The following is a 21,503-nucleotide window of genomic DNA, read 5'->3' on the forward strand; positions in this document are numbered from 1 at the left end:
ATACTTTAACAAGGTTAATAAATGTGCATAATGTTCTATTGTTATCTAGAAATATGTGCCACCTTCAAGTATGCCATATTTGGAAAAATATATATTTTTTTGTAAATTGTAAGCTTGTTTTAATATGGAGTTCCTTATTTTAGATATTGTGGTTATGTTTTATAGAATACACTGTTACTGTATCTGATTCTGGGTTGCCCATCATCCCCCCTTGTCATGGCATGGTGCTGTGAAACTCCTTTTGGACAATGAGTGTTGACCTTGTACCAAGCAAGGGGTGGAGGAAAATGGTGCATGTGCAGTGAAAATCCTTTGGCTCATCAGTGTGCAGGTAGGGCTGGCAATCGATGCAGTTGCCATCAATGGTTGCCATCAAAGGTGATTCTGCAACCAGCCATCTATAGTTACAAACTATGTGATGGGTAACCTTCAATAGCAATCCATTCTCTTTGACTGAATGGCCCATAGGCCAATCAGAATGTGGGGCGTAGCTTTCTAATTGTAGCCAGTGTCCCGGCACCTTGAGAAAAAAAAATAGAAACATCGTGCCATTGATGTATGGAAACCATCTGGTTCTCCCACATCGATGGCAAGTGTTCGATGTCAGCCATATACCATTGATGATTTAGAATCATTGATGGTCGATGGCCATTCCTATGTGCAGGTTTGGAGAAGGTATTATTGAGAATGCGGTGGCAAATGGAACTGAACCAATTGACCTACATGCAGCAAAACAAAAGATATTTATATGACTTAAAAACCAGCAAACACACCAGCGGTTTTCAGCCACAAACTGCAGGGTTCACTATACTGTTGGTTTCTGGTGCTATTATTTCAGGTGAAACAGCATAACCTGCATTAACAGCACCAGAAACCAACTGACTTTGACAACTGGGAGGAGGTTGTGTGGTTGCCTATAACTAACTGCGGACACTACAGGGGAAATGTATCTACCTTTCAGAGAGATAAAGTGGAGACATTGAACAACAGCCAGCACTGTTAGCAGGGCATTATAGCACCCTGTGCTGGTCACACCCCCTAAGCAAGTAGCATCATGATGTAATGCTGAGGAAGCTGCCTTGAAGAACACCATTGCCTGAGGTATCGCTCATGTCTGGAGTGTCTAAAAGATGTTCTTTGTAGCACTTCACCACCAATTCTGGCTTCAGTGTTCATTCCAGGCATCCTGCTAGCCAGATGCAGGGACCATGGAGCAGTGATGGTGCCCTGTGCTGAGTGCAAAAGCATGGGTCATACAACCCTAGTTAAGGCTCTGCCCATAGTAATCAATTAGTTTCTAGTCAATCCCACACTTTGGGGTTAGGAGTCAAAACAAGTCCAAGCTCCGGTCACTTTGGGAGTGGTATATGTAAAAACCATATCTTGCATGTTTTTTGATAGCATCTCCGTCTCCGTGATGTAAAGGTGCAATTTCACCCCTGTAGTGAAATTATGCATACTGATTTTAACAATACTGTAAGAACAACAAAGTTTCAAAAATGATTTAGTAATTTTGTTAATATGGACCTGCTGAACGTGTTGACATGGTTAGCTCTCAATAAGTTACCAGTTCAACATTATGAAAGTCAACATGGTGACTGTCTACAAAATACACCAAACTCAATTTACAGTAACAACATTAAGTAGCGTCCATGACTTCACCTGTCATTGTGAGCACAGGGCTCAGTTGCTGACTTCTGCACTGCTCTCTTCAGGGGGCATGGCTACAATGACACAATTCAGCCAGAACCACACCATCAGCCGCCCAAACAACATAACTTGCCTGTCCTTCCAGAGGGTTGCCCAATTTTCGGGAGCCTCCTGGCCATTCTGGGAGACTAGGTGAGTATGGCCCAGGGCAGTTGCCACATATTAAAATGGTCCAGGCTCACTGATTGCTGGAGAAGGTGTGGTGTAGCACTATACCTCTACTTGTGCTGCCATTCACAGCTTTGCTAATACAGTGACTACAGGAGACATTGCCGTTGGTCAGTATCTTACTGCACTTCTTTATGGAAGCAGTTGTAACTAATTAATTTTATAACTGTATTCCAGCAACTTTTACTAACTAAATAATGTATAAAGTATATGGGGTGATTCTAGTTGACTCGGTAACCTGCAAAGTTGGCATCTTAATGAGTCCTTGTGATGCCGCCTCGAAGACAAATCGTAGACCACTGAAAGATTTTCCCTGGCTTCGCAAATATAAGTCAGCGGAGACTGACTTATATTTGCGGGTGCAGGGAAGAAGACAGAGCGGGTGGCTGACGTCCTGTTATCCAGACTTCTTCCCGCCCGCATACCCATGGGAACACCCAGCATTTTCATGGGGCAAACAGGTGTTATAAAATGATACTTTTTATAAGTGTTTCAAATTAAGGTTTATTCGTCAAAAATGCAGTTTCTTATATAAAAGTATCACCAGTACTTTAAGTAAGCCTGTTGTAAAACACTGGAGTGAACAATGGCCCTAATTCAACACCGCTTGCTAAGCAGCGGTCGCTTTACGTCCATACACTGCCGCCCAAACGCCCTGCCCCTGCCGCCACCACTCGGTTACATGCGAGGGGAAGTGTAAAGCGAACACATCCCTGTCCACCCTCGGCCCTCCCTCCCCGCAGCGATTGGCCCAGTGAGTGTGTAATGCGCTGAAGCCATTTGATGTGGTGGTTTGCACATGAGCAGAAATGCGTATTTGCAAACCCCGACCATCAGGGCTGGGGACGATTTCCTATCGCTGTGAGCGATCCTGAATCAGCCCCTGTATACATTATAATAGCTAAACACAGCTTTCACATAAGTATGTAATATTGATTTACATTTTTCGTTATAAGTAAGAGGAAGGTACACATACAGTACACATTTTAACTTTGATTTCTTATTAACTCATTTAACTAATTAACTTTAATGTTACATGATTTAATGACCCTTCACACAAAAAAAATTCCTCTGTAGTCTATGGAATTACTTTAAAAATGTGTTTCATTCATATCTTGGGAACGTCTCAAACCTTCATTTTTAAAATGAATCAGTATTTGACATTAGACTACTGTATATTAATAAAAGTAAAACATCTCTGCAAAGCATGATATCTGCCTCTACCATTTTTTAAAAGCAGACATCTTTATGTACAGTACAGTATCTGTTTTAGGAAAGTGATACATCTTGATTTACCATTGCTAAGCAGTACACTTGCATAGTAACATTGTGCTATTTAAAGATTAATAGGGAAATGACCACAGATGTAACAGCTGGCATTACTATCATTTCAACTAGTGGTGTCTATTTTCATTGTTGGCTTTGTATCCGCCCATGTTTCCTTTTGATTTCTGTGTGATTAGTGTATCTTTAACCATGCCTAAGACAATAAGCGACTATAGAGATGTGTCCACATACATACTCTTAAATAACTAGGGGTTGATGCATGATGGGATGATATGGGGTTTCCCCGTAACTGGGCACATTATGCACCGCAGTCACCACTTTTCCCCATTACATAATTTAGTGCAAAATGAAGGAGCCGCTTTTCTATATTCAAGATAGGGAGCCAATGTTCCAGTAAATGCATGAATGGACAGTGACACTGACTGTTCTGCCAGCCAGGGCAGTAGAGAGCCTGGCTGGGCCCAGGTATGTTTCAGGGTGTGGCCTAATCATGGGAGGCGTGGCCATGCACTCTTAAAATAAAATACAGAAAAATAGCACTTTATTCCCCTCCCTGGCTACAGTGCAGCCCAAGAGACAGCAGCATGTGTTTTGTTGAGAAGAATTGATGCTGCCAGGTAATGGGGGCCCCACAGGGCCCCTTCCTTAGACCTAGGCCCTGATAAATAGTACCCCTTCCCCCCAGACACCACTGCTGACAGATGAAGATATACATTTTGACAGCTGCCATTGCAGCATGCATAGCACTGTCCCTGTTAGTCGATTCCGAAAATAATTTTTTTATTAATAAAAAATTTTCATCAGTAACGCAGCAGGCATCCTTAGGGGAAAATGACCGGCACATGTGCAGAACATATGCAACCACACTGATAGAGGCTACCACTACAAGAGGGAGAATGTCATAGGGCAGGTAAATCAACTCTTTCTCTTTTTGGCAAATCAAAATATAACATAGTAGGTGTTTTCTGGACCTGCTCCACCCCGATAATGAACAAAGCAGGTCCAGACGAATAATGATCGTTAAACATATGATCATCTCTCCCAGTACACTATGGGCCTGAGTCACATACTGCTGCAACCACTTTAGAGTTCTTTTCTGAAATTTTGTCGTGTCTATTATGCACATGGTAGTTATCAGCCCTAACCCTGGTGAGCAAGCTTGCATATGAATGTGTTTAGCATGCAACACACTTATGTGACATGCGATAATCTCACAACATGCCCATAGCATGGCACCCAGGAAATTGAGAGACAAGTATATACTTTAGTCTGTGTAAGGGTTCTGGGATAAATGGTAGACAATGCCTAGGTTGACAGTCACTAGGTCGACCACTAATGTTTGACATTGATTAAGTTGACACATAAAAATGGTTTATATGCACTAGGTTCACAGTGACAAAAGACCAACACAAAAAAGGTCAATGTGGAAATGGTCAAAACTGGGAATGGTGGACACAATTTTTTATGGTTCTTATTGTCTATGTTGACATGGACACCATATAAGTGTACCCCTGTGCTTGCCATGCTTCGGGCACAGTGCCTCGATGCATTCGGCACACTATTACAGTCTAAGGGCAGTATTCAATCCCTTGACGGCGAGTTAAGAAGGAGAGCAGTGCCAATAACTCGCCGACAGGGTATTCAACGCCTCCTGTCTTCCACCCTTGCCTGTTCCCTGAAGTGAGATGGAAATGGTGAGTGAAGCCGTTAAAACGGGGAAGCTCTCCACAAAATACGGTGGACTCACTGCATTTGCGGGGAACCTCGATGTTTAAGGGAATCCTTGCCGTCCTCTCACTGCGATGATTTCCTTAAAACATTAAATGCGGCGATGGGGTTTGACAGCTAGATGGCTTTTTTTCCATGAGGAAAAGCCATCCATGCTGTTAAAACCCCGTCGCCATTTCCATTGAAGTCAGTACAAAAAATCATGAAAAATTTGTGTCGACCTTTTCATGTTTCGACCATTCCTTGGAGACCTTTTGCTTATGTTGACCTTTTGTCAATGACGACTCAGTGCATATTGACCATTTTTAGGTGTTAACCTAATCAATGTTGACCAATAGTGGTCTACCTAGTGACTGTTGACCTACACAATGTCTAACGGATAACTGTGCAACCCCCACCATGCATAGATCTACTTTTTTTTGCTACATTATACAAATTCCCTTGAAACAAAAGTACAAAATTGAGAAAAAAGTACCACTTTTTTAAACATCCAATGGACCAACAGCTGGATCCCGAAAGACAAAATCTCAACAATACATCTCGGAGGTATGTATTGAGGTTGGGGTTAGACACTAGAAAGAAGATTAGGCCGCTATGGCTGGGGAGGTTAGGGTTAGGCTGAGAAAGGGGTTGGTTAGGGTTAAAATTAGCATTAGCTGTATGAAGAAAATACTTAACGGGATTCTGGCCATCGGCATCCTGCTGTCATTCTCCAGATTGCGGGGATTTCATGCCCAATCCAAATACAGTAGTATTTTCAATACCCAAACATATCTCTTATCTCTAATTTTGGAATAGTTCCGACAGCAATCACTTTTTGGGAATGCAATGCAAAGCCATGCACTACAGGTGATGCAGTAACAAATAAAATGGTTACTGCCACTATATTTTTAAGAAGTGAATTGAGCATTTATTAGAAATTGCTGGATTTTTAATAATGTGATTTATAAACACAGAAAAATGTTCATCAAAAATATAATTAACTTTACATATTGCTATACAGATAAAGCCTCGCTCATGCCAATTGCCACGTGCGACTCCCATTGTAATTGGCATGATCCCGTCGCCATGCGTGTCCATCTTATTCACTCCTGCGCATCATAGAAATGCAATGAGACGCAATATTGCAGCGAGGCCATTCCAAAATGCGGGGGCATATATAGCACGATAAACTGGAGCGAGCGGTGGCAGTCCGGCAATGGAAAGCGCAGTTACATTTGCAGGGCCGGCGCCACCACTAGGCAGTGTTAGGCATTTGCCTAGGGCGCCGGCCACTGGGGGGCGGTAGTTGGGAGCAGGGCAGGAGGAAGAGCTGGAGGTCTGGAATAGCGGGCAGGAAGGAGGGCTTGCTGCACTGTGTTCAGTCCCGGTGCATGTTAACTGACATTTTCCTCCACCCGCACCGCGTACAGCGGCTCAGCCGGGCAGCGTCTGAGGGTGAGCCAAGTGCTCAGCACTGCCCGGCTGAGCGACTGTACACGATGCGGGTGGAGGAAAATGTCAGTTAACATGCACCGGGACTGAACTGCACACAGCGCAGCGAGCCCTCCCTCCTGCCCGCTAAGCCAGACCTCCAGCTCTCCCTCCCGCCCGCTGAGCTAGACCATCACCTGAGCTCCTCCTGAAGGGTGAGTAGCACAGCGGCCGTATCCCTCTCCCCCCCAGGTCAGCGCGCCGCCGGCGGCATCACGCATCACCCCCCCCAGGAGCAGCATGGTGGCCGTATTCCTCCCCACCCATAGAGCGGGTGAGCGCCGGGGCGCCCCCCCGCCTGGGGCGCTCCGGCGCCTTGCACCGGCACTGTACATCTGTATGTACAATATGGCAATATAATAATATACATTCACACAAAGCAAGAGGCTGAATTTCAAAATGTGAAATATATTTTTCCCTTTGATTTAAAACATGGCTAACTGAAAACAAACAAAACCCTCCTGCAAAATATTGCATTTAGAAAAGCTTACACTTCACTCCTTTTTGGAATTTCATATTAACATCCTATGTGTATACAAGGTAAATAAAACAGATAGAGCATGCCTTCTAGGAGATCAAAAGAATGATGGCAAACCCATATTAGTTGATTGGGATGACAAAGTGAGCCTAAAGACAAATTAGTGGCCATATTAGTAATGAGAGGTAGTTAAATACCATTATTATTACCTTAGTTAATGGTATCCAAGTAGAGGTATTCTCAGCTGTTGTCTTTACTTGTCCTGTATCATTATTTTGACTTTGACTTCCTACGTTCTCTTGAGGCTCAGTCTTAATGTTGGAAGTGGGAGTTAGATACAACACTTCTGAATGAGAAGAACTGAGAGGAAGTCTGGATTGACAATCAAAATACATTGGAGAGGTGACTAGTAATGGGCAGCTCACAACATTCATTGCATTTTTCTCCTCCAATTCACTCTGAACCAACATAATGTCATTTTTGTTTAGTTTCTTCTTTTTCATTTTCCCCAGTTTAGACTGAGTGGCGTATGCTGTCCTGTTATTGTACGGTCCAACTTCTTTGTTCTCCTTTTTACACTTAACAACTATTGTGACCATTGCAGCAAAAAGAATTATAGAAATTGCACTTAGGGCAACCAGCACAGGTAAATAGATGTCCCAGTCTCGTTGTTCTCCAATTACATTACCTTCATCTTCATAACAACCTAAACATTCTGCATTTGCCTTTATAATGAGCTTAGCTACAGTTGAAAGTGATGGTTTTCCATTATCAGTTACTTTAATTATCAGTTCTACTACTGGAGCAACATCTTCCCAATGTGGATTGAGAAGTTTGATTTCTCCATTCACTGGATCTATTTCAAAAAGGTGCTCCTTACTTTCTTGAATGATTTCATATGTCATTCGCCCGCTTTCTCCAAAATCAATGTCCATAGCTCTTACAGTACTTATAACGTATCCCATTACCACATTTCTGGGCACATAGATCTCAGCAGTATCATTCTGCAAGCTTGGTAAAATAATGACTGGTGCATTATTATTAACATCCAATACAGACACCCTCACTGTAGTGTTGCTTTCTAAATGTGGAGAGCCTAAATCTTTTGCGATCACTTTAAATTCAAAATATTTTGTCAATTCATAATAGAAAGTCCTCAAGGCATAAATTGCTCCATTACGAGGGTTGATGGAGACATAAGTGTAGATTGATACACCTTCAATATATGTTAGGAAGATTGAGTAGGACACAGTGCCATTTTGCCCCAGGTCTGGATCTTGTGCTAGAACTGAACCCAGGTACTCCCCTGGGATATTATTTGCGGATACTTGCAATGCATACATGGCCTTGGAGAAGCTTGGAGGATTGTCATTTTCATCCAAAATCTTCACAGAGAAAGAATTTGTGGAATCGAGAGATGGGTTGCCATTGTCTCTAGCAATAATAGTTATGTTGTATTCATCTTGTATTTCACGATCAAGAGGTCTACTTGTTACAACAGTGAAAAAGTTGTCATAATTATCCTCCAGTTTGAATGGAACATTACCCAAAACCCAACACTGGAATTGCCCATTTTTTCCAGAGTCCTTGTCTGTAACTCGAACTAAGGCAATAACGGTACCAGGAGGAGAGGCCTCGCTAATTGCTCCTTGCCTTACTGACACAAAGCTAATTGAAGGAAAGTTGTCATTTATGTCCGCAACTAGAACTGTCACTTTGCAGTGCACAGGTATTGGATTAGGGCCTTGATCTTCTGCTTGCACATCAATTTCAAGCATTTCAATCTCTTCATAATCAATATTACCCTTTACTTGTATCACACCAGTTTTAGAATCAATTGAAAAGAGCTCCCATACATGATCAGATGCATAGCCACTGAATGAATACAAAATATCAGCATTAGAGCCTTCATCTGCATCTGTAGCATTGAGATCAATGATCATTTTGCCTATGGGCGAATTCTCAGCTATTTCAACTGTATACGTTTTGGCCTCAAAGACAGGACTATTGTCATTGGCATCAATAACTTTAATGTTTATTTGCAGAGTTGCGGATCTTGGAGGGATACCTCCATCAAAGGCAGTTAAAATGAGTGAGTGATGGGATTGTTCTTCCCTGTCCAGACCTTTCTGGATAACTAACTCAGGAACTTTTGTACCATCACCTCTGGATTTTATATCCAAGGAAAACAAGCCATAATCACCCCTCATCTTATATGTTTTCAAGCCATTATTTCCCAAATCAGGATCTTGTGCTGTTGTTAACGGAAATCTAGTTCCCGGGTAGGCATTTTCTGAAATTTCAATATCAATCTGTTCAGATGGAAACTTGGGGGAGTTGTCATTTATGTCAAGTATTTCTACCTTGATCATACATATTTCTTTGTCGTTTGCAAAGACTTCAAGTGAAAGTACACATTTAGGACTGTTTTTGCACAGAGTCTCCCGGTCAATCCGTTGCTTAGTGTACAATAGTCCACTATTCTGGTCAACATCGAGCAAGTGGGGAGCAGAATTTTCCAACACTCTAAAATTCGCTTTTTTCCCTCTTTCTGGCAATTCCAGCTGTGCATCATTAATATTGCCAATTGCATTTCTTGACCCCCCTTCTTCTGAAATTGAATAATTTAAAGTTTTTAGAGCCTGAACAGAAACCCAATAGAAAAAGTAAAAAAAGACGAAGCGGTACATCCCAAAGAGTGGCTGTTTATCAGTTCACTAATTGTTTTGTCACTAAAGTCCCAGTTGAATGATAAACCAATACAGAAGATAAGCTCCCAGTGAGCTGACACATCAGGGCAGTTATGACAGTATTAGGAGATTGATTTCAATTTCCAAGAAAATCAAGTTTTCCTATCTTGGATAGTTTCAATCTGATAACTCACTACAAAAGAAGATTAGACAGATGTAATCTACACATTCATTTCTGATGCGTTGTGAGTACTAAGAAGGAAAAATTGCTCGTCTTGTAGCATTGGACACAAATAGGTTACTTGCAAACAATATTGAACATTTGGATTTGGAAAGCTGTTTCAAAATATAAAAAAAAAGATAAATGAAGACTTGCTATTCGAGAACGGCTCATGTGCTTAAAAATGTAATGTCAGTTGATTGCCAGCTGTCCTTTTATATAAAAAAGTCAATTTTTATTATGCTTCACATTATCTCTATTTGCAAGCAGAAATTCATGAATATTAAATAACGTTGGGATTTGCAGACTATCTGGATAAAATCCAAAATGCAAGGACCCATCAAAGTTGATCATCAGTTGCAAAGTATTACAATCACAGCTTGGTTTCAGTCATTTCACACTTGGGCTTTTTTGTTCTGCAAGGCCAGTAGCCACATCAGCTTACAACTGACAATTGTATTCAGTTAAATTCCAGTTTTCATTCTGCAGTCTGGAACAAATCAACAGGCAAAGCATGGCTGGATGCACAGATTATAAGACGGTAAAAAAAAAAATCACAGTTGTATAGAGAACAGTTACTGAATTCATAGCTAGATTGTCCTTAACTCTTCCTCTTTTGTTTTTTTTGCTGATGGATGCTGTCTCATCGCTTCCTCCCTGCAGTCTTCAACACACAATTAAATAAGCTAGAAAAACCAAATTAAAATAAAATCATAATTTTTACATTTAGGAATATTCTGCAGTTGATATTTTGAATGAAGGACATTAGCAACCACTAGCTGCAAATTCCCAATTGCCTCCACATTAAGTCTAGAGCCGCAGTGACTACTGCTTACACCGGATGAAGAGCATTAAACGTCTCATAAATAAGACTTTCATTTGCAACAGAAAAATAATAGATGCTATTATAATAAAAGCATCACAAATAAGTTATAATGTGGAGATACTATGCAGTGGAGATACAATGCAACTAGCAGATTGGCTTCCAATAACATACTATGTTTTGCTTTCAATACAATTAGTTCACAGTTTTATACATCTTAGCTAAGATTCTGTCTTTTTTTGCTATACAAAACATTAACGGAAAGGATTTAAAGAGCATATGTATATTTTTTTGCTGTTTTGCTAGAAAAAAGCTTGAATCTGTGTTACTTACTCCAGCGTCCTTGCAAGAGAGATGCAGTGAATATAAAAACACTGTGATCCAACCAGTCCCGCGTTATTAATTATTCTCTTCAGCTGTTATGCATGCAAATGCCACTGATCTTGTAAGTAAAATAATGCATCAGATTTTGAGCAGGAAAAGCAGAATTCTTCCCAAAGGCATGGATTTGTGTTGATTTTTTCCCCATCTGCTATTTTCCCCTAAATCCTACACAGAACGCTGCTATTTCTGCAATCTGCAGCAGCCTTTGTATGTGCCTCTGCTGGTACTTCAATCGCTCATTCACAGCATTCAGAAAAATCTGCACTACGATACATTAGGCTTGTTGGAAGGAGATACACCAAAAGCTAAGCAACATAATGTACGTTGCTAAAATTCAACAGTTTAGAGGTGTCTTAAATCCTCTGATCCTCCATTTGCCATACGCCAACCTTCACTCTCAGTCCTTCTCTTTGACTGACTTAATTTCTCGTCTCTCTCTTTCTTGTCTCCCTCTCTTTCTCCCTCTCTGTTTTTTTTTTTCCATTTTTGAAAGAAATCCTAAGAGTAAAAATCAGCTTATTACTGCCACCTACTGACTTTTCCATAACAATGCACTTATTTAATATTTCAACAGTTAGCTAGTAGTACTCATTGTGCCATAAGGATTTTTTTTTTCAACTAGGTATCTAGGTGATATCATCTTATATATCTTGTACCTTGCAAACATTACTAGAAAGTCATGCTGTGTCACAATATAATGAAACACAATACTAGGAAGCACACAGCGTTGCAAATTAAGCTCATAAAATATAATGCGATGCTTCAAAACAACTGAAGCTGAATAAATATCAAGACAAAAATATGATACATGGCATATGATTTATTGGTCTATGGATAATAGTGTGAATTACTAGAGTTGATCTGTTTCTCTCGTCTCCCAAATAATGTTTAGATATTTTACATTTCTTGATGAGAAATACCCATTATGCTGTTATGATAAGTTATTCACATGCTTATTTATCAAACAAACAAAAAATGCCTACAATATATTCTACCTTTTAGATCTTAATCTGTCTTTCATCAAAAGCAATTGCACATGTGCCCTTAGCAGGGTTAGATCAATTTCAATTCCAAGGTGCATTAACTGTTTAACCTTTTGAAATCTTAAGGGGGCTGTGATGCACTGCAGATGAATACTTTACAAACCCCATCTGACAATGAGATTCATATATGTTTGTAATCAAACCTAGCTTCATGCTGGAAGGTTTGGGATTCTAGGGTTATAAGAGTAAGCAATTAATTTACCTCTTAAAGACTAATGTACCATGACCAAATCTGACTCCGGTTCTAACCACTGTTATTGATGCAGTGATTGTTTTAAACAGCATTCTTGTTTCATAGCACAAGTTGCTGAAGGATATAACAGGTTGATTGAGAATATCTTTACATTCATTATGGTATAATTTAATATCAAGAATATTGTATTAATGTTAAAAAAAAAGAAATATAATAATAATGACAAATTTTCTATTTCAATAGAACTATAACAAGCGACATTTTTCTGCAGAGAGAATAACAAATTATTTTAAGGAATACTACTGGAAAATATATGTATTACTTTGTGGGCAAGAAGAGTTTAGACATATTTGGTCAACATTTTGAAAATCTTTAGAAACGTATACATGGAGCAATTTATTCTCATCAACATTATATATCCCAAATACCTTAATTTCTTGAATGTGTATAACACACACATAGATGTAGACATCATTTCCATCAAACCGTATGGAACGTCAAAATAAACTTAGTTTTATATTTGATAGTATATGGATCCAGTTCCACTTTGTAAATTGTGGCTGATTATCACGATGTTATAAGACCAAACAGTCATTGGGAGCGACTGTACAAAACATTGCGACAGGGGCAGATGTACTAAGCCTCGGAGAGTGATAAAGTGGAGAGGGATAAACTGCCAACCAATCAGCTCTGGTAATTTTTCAAACACAGCCTGTAACACAGCAGTTAGTAGCTGATTAGCTGTTACTTTAGCTCTCCCAACTTTTCACTCTCCAAGACATAGTACATATCCCCTATTGTACAAAATTCATTAAAACAATAAACACTAGTGCTGTAAATAAGTCAAGTAACCCCCAGAAATCCCATGATGGTATTGACCAGCCCCAAGTGGCATTTTGTATACAATAATAAACATGACAAGACTCTTTAATATTGTAATACAAGCAAAGAAAAACAAATAGCCCATCACACTATACATTACTTGTAATAATCAAATGTCACATGAATAAGATAAAGCACTGCTATAATTAGTAAATATTAACCAAAGCAGTTATAGTATATTAGTTGAAATTAAATATTTTTTATTGTGGTTTTTTTTAAATTTCTCAGCTGTGCATATGTTCAATATAGAATTAGTAACAAACCTACATAAATGTTGTGCTCACATTTTGGACAAGAAAGCACTGTTTCTGTGCTAGATGGGGGCAATAGTGTTAAAAGTTGAAACTCACTCTGCAGAGTTTCACTGAACAGCAGATTATCCATTAAACTCATTGGCCAATCAGATGTTTAACTTTTTTTAAGTTCTAAAGTGTACTAGAAAAATGACAGCTAAAATCCTATTGGTCGCTTCATACTAGACCTCAGTTTTCTTTTAAGCTATTTTTATATAAGTGTGTGATATAATGTTACTAATGTGTATGTATGGACACATAAAATATGTAGAGCACATAAAATAATGTTACACAAATGAGTTTATTGTTACGGGACTGCTGCATATGGAATTTTTTATTTGAAATTTGTCAGTATTAGAAAATTGCAAATAATAGATGTTAGAATAGCGAGTTATTGACACATCTGCATGTGCATTGTGACAATATGTGTATTTTATGACAATAAACTGAAAACTGTTGCTCCAACTGAAATATTGTACCAACAGCAGAAGAAACACAAACACTCTATAAAAAACTAAAAACCTGGGAAAGATGAACATACTGTATTTAGAATACAATATGCAATATAACATATATATAGCTTGAATAGCCAAAAAGGTATTCAATTGTTAGAACTTGTTGAATTAATATGAATGTTTGTAGCCAGTCAAACAAAGTGTTAGTGAAGACGTTTAATTTATAAGATTCAGTGATAGGATACATTACTGAGAAGTATAGAAAAAACTGCAACATAATAGGTACCAACACTAAATTCTATACATTCTGTGTCCGGACTGTGAATCTGTGAAAGTTATTGGACAGCAGCTTTAAAGATGCTTCCTCTTAACAAGTCCTTTTATTTAATTGCAAATCAATATAGACACAGAGCATGTTGGACCCTACGTTATTTTTTGTTGATAAATAAATGGTTTGAATATAACATATCAGAATTCAAAAACAGCATGTTCATGTTTGTGATGAAATGTAGTAATCGAGAAATGTAATATGCAGCAAAGTAAAGCTACAATGAAAATGACATAAAATGTGGTTTTTAGAAAAAAAATGTATCCATTAGGATTGGATTTACTGATAGGTCCAACATGTGTCAGGAGAAAGACTGCATATCAGCCACAAACTCAAAGTACTGTATATCAACCTCCTCTGGTGCATGAAACAAGAACTTTTTGTTAGGTAAACTTTTTGTTCTGAATCCTAAAGCAGGTAAAGGTGCTTCTTTAGAATAGCTGACTATTGCAGTGAGTTTTCCCCTTTAATACAGATTGTACTAAACATATTACTTATACCTATTTTTATAATTAACTTGCTATCATAAAATAAATGATCTAGTTACATCACATTCACTACTGCTTTAAATGTGTTAAATATACAGTATGTTGTATTAGTTTCATTGTTTAGCACCACAATACAGTTGGAAATGTGACATGACTATACAGTATTTGTTACAATATATATCGTTTTTCATGCTAAATAAACAAATCATGTATCTTCTTTTTTCATTTTTGTCTAAATATGTACAAATCACCAAGCGATTTTACTACACAATAAAGCAAAAAAAAAAGTCCTCAGTAATAATGGCCATTTTGGATAGTCCTGTATATAAAAACCATTCACCATGACCACCAGGTCTGAAATGCTATTTGGTCTGGTAGAGACAGAATACAGCTAAATACATTGAGTTACCATGTTTACACATAGAGTAGAGGGAAGTACATCAAAGTAGTGCATTGCCAAGTTGTAACTCTTCAGATTAGGATCAATACCAGCAATATGTCACAAATCCAATATCTAGAAGCAAATTAATGCATAGCCAACAATTTGCCACCAGAAGCATAATTAGTGGTAGATCCCTAATCTGACTGTATTTTGAAAGGCACTGGACATGTTTCTGAGATCTGACACACACACACACACACACACACACACACACACACATTATGCTGCTGTATGTTTGTGTCCTACCACAAAATTAACCTGTCACTTTTATATTTCCTAGCAAAAATGGATTTTCTGTTCTAGCTCAAGGGATACCTACACACATATATTTATTTAGCATATATCCTTTTTTAATGTTTTTCTCAATACTAGTATGAGATGGATCATATTCTATATATAATTAAGACATTCAGGGTGATTTTTGCAAAGTTATGGGAAAAGCTACCTGTTACAGAAAGAACCTTTTCTCAAGTAGTCGGGTTGACTATTTTATGTATACAGATGTACGCTGATATATGCTGTGATTGAACTAGCATAGCAACAAAATCAAAACATACATTACCTGTCACTACAAAAAAAATAAAAATCGCACTTGTTGCATACTTAAATCTACTGTACTACACAAAAGAGTCTAAATGATTACTTGCACGTATACCAAATCTCAATTACACTACAGTTTAAAGCAGATATTTAGAGGTTAATATTGTGATGCATGTTGTAGCTCACATTGACATGTTATCCTACACCGCAGTATTCAATATAAGCTTTCTATGGTGCACTCAAGCAATATACGTGTGTGTGTGTGTGTGTGTGTGTGTTTGTGTATATACCTAATCAGAGGGGAAGTCACACTCAAGGGCCATATATATATATATATATATATATATATATATATATATATATAAACAAAATGTTGATGTTTATGTATAATCCTTGTGATTTTCTATATGTTGAGTAGGAAGTATTGTAAATGTTTGAATGCTCTAAGAACCTGCAGGATACTGTACTGCTCAACCAAGTCCTGATTATGCTAATAATACAGGAGATATTCCATCTTCTGTTAGACATGTATTTTTAGTACTAAAGAATCACGATGCACATACTGCCTGTTACAGTGAGGGAACCACTATGTACATGAACAAATTGGAACAGGCTACAGTTATAAACTGGAACATCCAAAACATACAGTATACTGTATACTGTTAAAGCTGTTATTTATTTACGGTGTTACGATCTTGTAACTTAAAATGCTTACAACAAACTAAACTTTCATTGTATAATGTCTGCAAAAAAACAAACTAAAATGTTTCCAGATACCAGGCTTCAGTGACTGGCTGCAAGGAATAAACAAACAAGCAAATCTTGTTACACAAAAAAAAAAACACACACACAATAAACTAAGCATATATTGTGCTATTAACTCAAAACAATAGCAGTATATAGGACAGAAAATAATGACATATTATTTCCCCTGGCGATATACATGGGTGGTGACCCTACCTGAATTATAGACATCCGATTAGACGTAGTCTCAGTTGTGTTGCTCACTGGTCCAGTAAAACTGTTGTGGCAGCCAACATGGCCTTGAGGAACAGTCAGATTGTTAGATGTAGGCTTGAGGTACATTACTTCTGAACGAGGGGAACTGAGAGGGAGCCTGGTCTGGTAATCAAAATACATTGGTGATGTGGCAAGTGAAGGACTGCTTACCACGTTCATGACATTCATAGCGTTTCTTTCCTCCACTTCACTCTGAACTAACATAATGTCATTCTTGTTTATCTTTTTCTTCTTGCTTTTACCGAGCTGGGGATGACTGTACTCTGCAATTCTACAGTTATAAGTTCTGATTTCCTTGTTCTCCCTTTTACACTTGACAGCGATTGTGATCATGGCAGCCAAAAGTATTATAGATATTGTGCTTAATGTAACAATAAGAGGCAAGGACATATCCCATTGGTGTTGTTTTCCATTGACTCTAGGTTCCCCCTCTGGAAGAGATCCAGTAGAAGATTTGATAATGATTTTAGCAACAGCTGAAAGTGCTGGTTTTCCATTATCAGTCACTTTAATCACAAGTTCTACAATTGGTGACACTTCTTCCCAATATGGATTGAGGGTTTTTATTTCCCCGGTCACAGGATCAATCTCAAAGAGGTGATCTTCATTTCCATATGCGATTTCATAAGTCAGTCGTCCACTTTCTCCAAAATCATTGTCCATTGCTCTAACTGTGCTCACTACATACCCCACGCCTACGTTTCGGGGAACATGGATTTCTGCAGTGTCATTTTGTAAAATAGGTAGAGATATGACTGGTGCATTGTCATTAACATCGAGGACAGTGACTCTCACAGTAACATTACTTTCTAGATGAGGAGAGCCCGAATCCTTTGCAAGGAGCTTAAATTCAAAATATTTAGTTTGCTCATAATTGAAGGATCTAAGAGCATAAACTGCACCATTAGTGGGATTAACAGACACAAAGGTGTAAATCGACACATCCCCAATATAGGATTGTAATATTGAATAAGACACAGTGCCATTGTGTCCAAGGTCTGGGTCATGTGCTACAACAGAACCTAAATATTCTCCTGGAATGTTATTCTCAGATACTTGCAATACATGCATTCCTTTATTAAAAGTGGGTGGATTGTCATTTTCATCTAAAATTTTAACAGTGAACGATTTTGAAGAGTTTAAAGATGGGTTCCCATTATCTCTGGCAATTATAGTCACATTGTATTCATCCTGTGTCTCACGGTCAAGGGGTCTGTCTGTTACAACAGTGTAGAAATTATCATAGTTCTCTTCTAATTTGAAAGGCACATTGCCCAGAACCCGGCACTGCAACTGTCCATTTTTCCCAGAGTCCTTATCCGTGACCCTAACTAAGGCAATGACAGTTCCAGGGAGTGCCGCCTCACTGATTGCTCCCTGGCGAACCGACACAAAGCCAATAGATGGGGCATTGTCATTTTTGTCAATAACTTTGACAGTAACTTTGCAATGCGCAGGGATTGGGTTTGGGCCTTGGTCACGTGCCTGCACATCGATTTCAATCAGGTTGTTTTCCTCATAATCCAGGTTACCCTTAACTTGGATCACACCTGTGTTGGGGTCAATTGAGAAAAGTTCCCGAACTCTTTCTGGTGCATAACCACTGAAAGAGTAAATGACTTCGCCATTAGAGCCTTCATCTGCATCTGTAGCATTGAGATCAATTACAACTCTACCCAGTATTGAGTTTTCTGGGATCTCCACCATATATGAAGGTGCCTCAAAAACTGGACTGTTGTCATTGGAATCTATAACTTTAACATTAATTTGCACGGTGGCAGACCTGGGAGGGTTTCCACCATCCAAAGCAGTCAATATTAAGTTATGATGGCTTTGTTCTTCTCTGTCCAGTGGTTTTTCTATAACAAGCTCTGGGAATTTTGTTCCATCACCTCTGGACTTTACATCTAAGGAAAACAAGCTATTATGATTGATAACATAGGTCTTTAAGCTGTACTCCCCGGCATCTGGATCATGGGCACTGGTGAGTGGGAATCTTGTCCCTGGGAAGGCATTTTCTGAAATATCAATGTCAAGTTGCTCTGATGGAAAAAATGGTGAATTGTCATTAATGTCTGTGATATCCACTTTTATCATATATATTTCTTTATCGTTTGCAAACACCTCCAAGGACACTTGACATTTTAAATTTTTCCGGCATAAGGTCTCCCGGTCAATCCGTTGCTTAGTAAATACCAGTCCACTTTCTTGTTCTACATCAATCAAGTTTGGTGCAGAATTCTCTAGTACTCTGAAGTTCGATTTCTTGCCCCTCTCTGCGATGCCAAGCTTTACATCGTTACCTAGATTACCAACAATGGTTCCAGCAATTGCCTCCTCTGGTACAGAAAAATTCAAGTTTTTTAAAGTCAGGGCAGGAGCCCACAAAAAAAATAACAATAAAACTGAAAGGTACATCCCCAAACGTGTGTGCGAAGGATCTTCTTTGCTTCTCTCTCCTCTTCTCAGTTCCTTAAACCTGTTGATTTAAAAACACCTACAGTTAGATAAGCAGCAAATGGACCATGGCAGAAGAGGCTGGCGGGGTTAAATCATTGATTGTGTTTTTCTGGAAAGACAGTTCTTCACAATCTCACCTAAGCTATCCATTTCTCGTGAAATACTAAATCCCTATAGCCCAATAAATAACAGCATGAATGGAACATATGCTTATTTTCATAATGTTATCACACAGTTATCATCACAATCCATTTGAAACCTTTTTGTAATGTAATAATGCACAACTCACGTGCAATAAATATCATTTGTTTAAAAATGTATTCTAGACTCACATCATTTCAGCGACTGCAAGCTGAGATTCAACTCTATATAGTGTGGAGACAGCAACATGTTGAATCCAGAAGGAAAACGAATTTATCACGTAGCACAGGGCAATTACTGTATCTATTTAAAAGCACATATACAACAGTGGGATCTAGTTCACATGTATTATGTTCACCTTTGCATTCAGTCTTTTTCTTAGTACTAGCTTTATTTCCAAGAATTCATGTAACTGCACTGGCTTACAAGCAGTAGTATTCAGTTAATTTTCAGTTCTCATTCCCTACAGTAGATCAAATCAACAGGCAAAGCATGGCTGGATGCACAAATGGAAAACGGGAAAAACACACTTTATAGGAAGAGGCAGTTGCTGCGTTCACAGGGATGGTAAAAAAAAGAATCAGTAAATGCAAACTGAAATATGAACAGGATAACAGCAATGCAAATGACATCAACTCCACTGAAATGAACATAACAGATTTAAAACATATACAACAATTATGTTTGTTGATGCATTAGTGATCTCTTTTTCTTTTTAAAGCCTGATTACAAGTCATCCCTTTAAGGAAAGTAATTGGCTAGAAGATTGCATGCATACAAGGATTTGTTGTCCCTTAATATCTGAATGACACATGCAGAATGCAGATGTTTAATAACTGCATGAGTCAGATTGTGAAATAAATCACACTTACTATTAGAAAAACAGCACAAATGTCCCAGGGCTCTCTATTGGGATTTAGGCAATGCTGACAGTGACAAACACAATGGTTTTTGTTTTGTTTTTTAAATAAAAATAATGATAAATTGGACTAACCTTTCAGAGAGCAGCGTCCCTGGACCTAAATCACACAGCTATACATGGGTTGTACACTGCTGCTGCTTTATCCACAGCCTGTGCACCCAGCAATTGTAGCAGACAAATGCAATATATTTCCCAAAGCACCAATGTACCATGGATAGCTCCCAATCAGTTCCAAAGTGCCCAGTTCATCCTTATACTAAAAAAGCAGCAGAGATCTGAGTAAGCTGGGTACAAGCCTTTGCCTTTTCCTGTGCTGGCTCATTGCAGCTGGGAACACAGCAGATTCTCTCCCCAGACAGTCCTTAGGCAGGAACAATACAGTAACAATACATCCATCCGAAATAAAGTAGAGTTTGTGCAATGCAACAGCTGATTAGTAGCTTTAACCCTTTAGATCCTGCATTGCCTGGCACACAAGCTCAGCTCCCCGTGCCTCCTTACTGACTGACTCTATTCACCTCACGCTGATGCTTAAACATTGACACTGTTCGCTTGCCAGCCAATCAGTGATCGCATCATCCACCCGCCCATATGTTGTCTTCTCCAATAGCAGGGGAAGGGATGGCTGGATGGGCGTCTTTAGAATGTCAATGCTTTGTGTCATTGATTAGATCAGTTAGGTCTGAGACAGTAACAATGTGAGAAGGGATGCTGCTTGTAAAATGCTGCCTCTCATTTCCACAGTGTGTCTTGTAGCACACTGACTGACTGGGAGTAGCAACCCCATGGCACTGACTTTAAGCTTGAGGAAAATCAATGCAACAACTTCTCTACAGAACAAATACAGTGCATATTTTTAAGCACTGAATTAAATTCAGATTAGCATGGGTTAAGGCAGATAAACATATAAACACAGGAGATAAATGGGAAGCAGGCTTACAGAAGGTCATATAGCTTTTTATATATCAAATATACTGCTGTAGCTCTCATGTAGTTTAATTATGTAAATTGATGGTGCAAAGTTACAAGCACATATTATTAAATACAATACATTCTATGTAGGGATGCTGCTGAATAGTGCATAAAAAATATGCAAAAAGATTTAACAGTGAATAATATTCTTGATATCTGTTATGATATAAATGATAGCTCCTGTCATTTATCAACACATGACCTGAGCTGATTAGCTGAAATACTATATAACATTTGACAGTATGATAAAATATCACTCGTAATATCTGCTCCTAAAGATTTGTTAAAAATATCAGATAGTTTGGTACTTGTGTATTATCACGGAGCCCACGATGTACATCTTAGTACATCGCATACATTGCA

General features: G+C 38.6%; 1 protein-coding gene across 6 annotated transcripts in view; it reads right to left on the minus strand.

Annotated features, from left to right (window-relative positions):
• Positions 1–20,681, minus strand: part of PCDH17 (protocadherin 17) — a 165,659-nt gene extending 144,978 nt beyond the window's left edge. For 2 of the 6 annotated variants that reach the window (XM_083168902.1, XM_083168899.1), the window contains exons 1-2: positions 20,241–20,681; positions 16,586–19,124 (exon numbers count right to left, since the gene is read on the minus strand). In XM_083168902.1, coding sequence (XP_083025028.1) covers positions 16,586–19,063 — 2,478 coding nt within the window. In that variant the 5' untranslated portion in view covers positions 19,064–19,124; positions 20,241–20,681. Of the gene's footprint in view, positions 1–7,053; positions 11,391–16,585; positions 19,125–20,240 lie in introns of those variants that run through there. The other 4 variants (XM_083168900.1, XM_083168896.1, XM_083168898.1 and 1 more) reach the window with 3 other exon arrangements.
• Positions 20,682–21,503: the final 822 nt, after the last annotated feature.

The sequence above is a fragment of the Crinia signifera genome, chromosome 2, assembly GCF_055691185.1.
Source record: "Crinia signifera chromosome 2, ASM5569118v1, whole genome shotgun sequence".
NCBI lineage: Eukaryota > Metazoa > Chordata > Amphibia > Anura > Myobatrachidae > Crinia > Crinia signifera.